Consider the following 1,906-nt stretch of genomic DNA (forward strand, 5'->3'; position numbering starts at 1 on the left):
TTTCATGGAATGAGATTTGTAAACCAGAAAAATATGGTGGTCTTGGTATTATAAATCTAAATAAGTGGAATATAGCTCTTCTTTCTAGCAGGATTTGGAAGATCATAAGTGGTCAAAATTCCTTGTGGGTCAAATGGGTAAATGCTTATTTATTAGAAGGAAGGAGTATTTGGGATGTGAGATTTAAAGACAAAATGAGCTGGAGCTGGAGGAATATATTGAAAATCAGGACTCATTTGCGGGATTTTTTTATTGTTCGATTAGGAAATGGTGAAGACACATTTATGTGGTTTGACAATTGGCATCAGTTAGGCCCATTGAGTTATGTTTTGACGCCTAGAGAAATCACTAATGCTGGATATCGAATTACAGATAAAGTTAATGAGGTGATTTCTAATGAGGAATGGTATTGGCCTGCTGATTGGATTCGTATAATTCCTCAACTTGCTGAGTTTCAGATTCCTAGACTTGTCAGAGGAAAAAAAGATGCTGTTTTGTGGTTAAATGAAAAAAGACAACCAATTCCTTTTGTTGTTAATCAGGTCACTAAATCCTTTTCTGTTCAAGAGTTGAATGTGGGTTGGTATGATCTTGTCTGGTTCCAACAAAGAGTTCCTAGTCACTGTTTTATCTTATGGTTGGCCATCCTTGGAAGACTTAGAACTCAAGACAGAATGAAAAAATGGAAGGTTGGGAGTATTTTCAGTTGTGCTTTTTGTAATAAGCAAGGAGATTCTCATTGTCATCTTTTCTTTGAATGTAAATTTCCGTTGGAAGTTTGGAATAAAATAAAAAAGAAGCTGAATATAATTCATAAGGATGGTAATTGGTTTGAAGTTATTCAAGAATTTCAAGTTACTCTTAAAAAGAAGAACATTGAGAATTTTATTAAGAAGTGTGCGCTTGCTGCTACTGTTTATCATATTTGGAGAGAACGGAATAAAAGATTGTTTGGGAAGGAAAATAATTCTATTGAATTTGTGGTTCATAGAATTATGGAAGATATTAGAGTGAAGTTATTTGGACTCAGATATGGTTATTTGGGGCTGAATGCTGAAATTTGTAAGAGTTGGAATATTCCAATTAAAAAAATCAATGGATTTGATGGGGATTGATAAAAACAGCATATTGGGGTTTGAGGTGTGTTGGCAGATGTGCAGCTATGGCATAAGAATAAGGAAAATAAGGAAAGATTTGAATAAAAGCATGAAATTCATTAGTTGGCTTGAAGGGTATTTTTGTCATTTCCGGAAATTAAGCAATTTGAGAAGGATTTTTGATTGTGTGCTGTTTGCTAATTTATTTGGCTTTGTGGTTCGAATAGAGGATTGGAGGGAGAAAAAGCTAGAGAGTAAAAATTGTCGGGCTTGGTTTTTTATTCAAGGGATGTTTGTTAATAGTGAAGATAAAGGAAAGATGGATAATTTTGTGTTCCAGGTAGTTAATCGCAGGGTTGTTTGGATGGAAAATAATATACTTTATCATGATTGTTATTATTTGGAGGATGTTATAAAGGAATTGGGGTATTTTGGGCACAGTTTAATTGTTGGTGGAGATGGGTACCGGAGGGTGCCGGTTGTGGATAGGAGTAAGGGTAATATTGGAAATTTTAATTGGGTTGAAGATTTATTGAATTTTGGATGCTTTATCATTCATGGAAGAAGATGGGGTGAAGGGCATAATTGGAATTTTGAGAATTGGAGGATTTTTATTGATTATTTTAATGGGTTTTGTCATTATGTTTGTAAAGGAATTGACGGTCTTGGGATTTTTCTCACTTTTTCCCGTAAAAGTGATTTGCATCTCGGTTTGATCCCGAGTTTCATAAGAATAAATTCTTATGAAGTGGTTTTTACGAATATGCATATGGGTTGTATCCCCATTAGTTGTGATTCTTGTCCTTGGA

General features: G+C 34.4%; 1 protein-coding gene across 1 annotated transcript; it reads left to right on the forward strand.

Annotated features, from left to right (window-relative positions):
- Positions 1–194: 194 nt before the first annotated feature.
- On the forward strand, positions 195–1,115 carry LOC145028706 (uncharacterized). The gene has a single exon (XM_078977467.1). It carries the CDS (start codon positions 195–197, stop codon positions 1,113–1,115), a length of 921 nt encoding a protein of 306 aa, XP_078833593.1.
- Positions 1,116–1,906: the final 791 nt, after the last annotated feature.

Source organism: Lactuca saligna, chromosome 2, assembly GCF_052625555.1.
Source record: "Lactuca saligna cultivar CGN05327 chromosome 2, ASM5262555v1, whole genome shotgun sequence".
Taxonomy (NCBI): Eukaryota; Viridiplantae; Streptophyta; class Magnoliopsida; order Asterales; family Asteraceae; genus Lactuca; species Lactuca saligna.

What these genes read in the sequence shown, in the direction of transcription:
- LOC145028706 (XM_078977467.1), top strand. Translation starts at nt 195, where the DNA reads ATGAGCTGGAGCTGGAGGAATATATTGAAAATCAGGACTCATTTGCGG.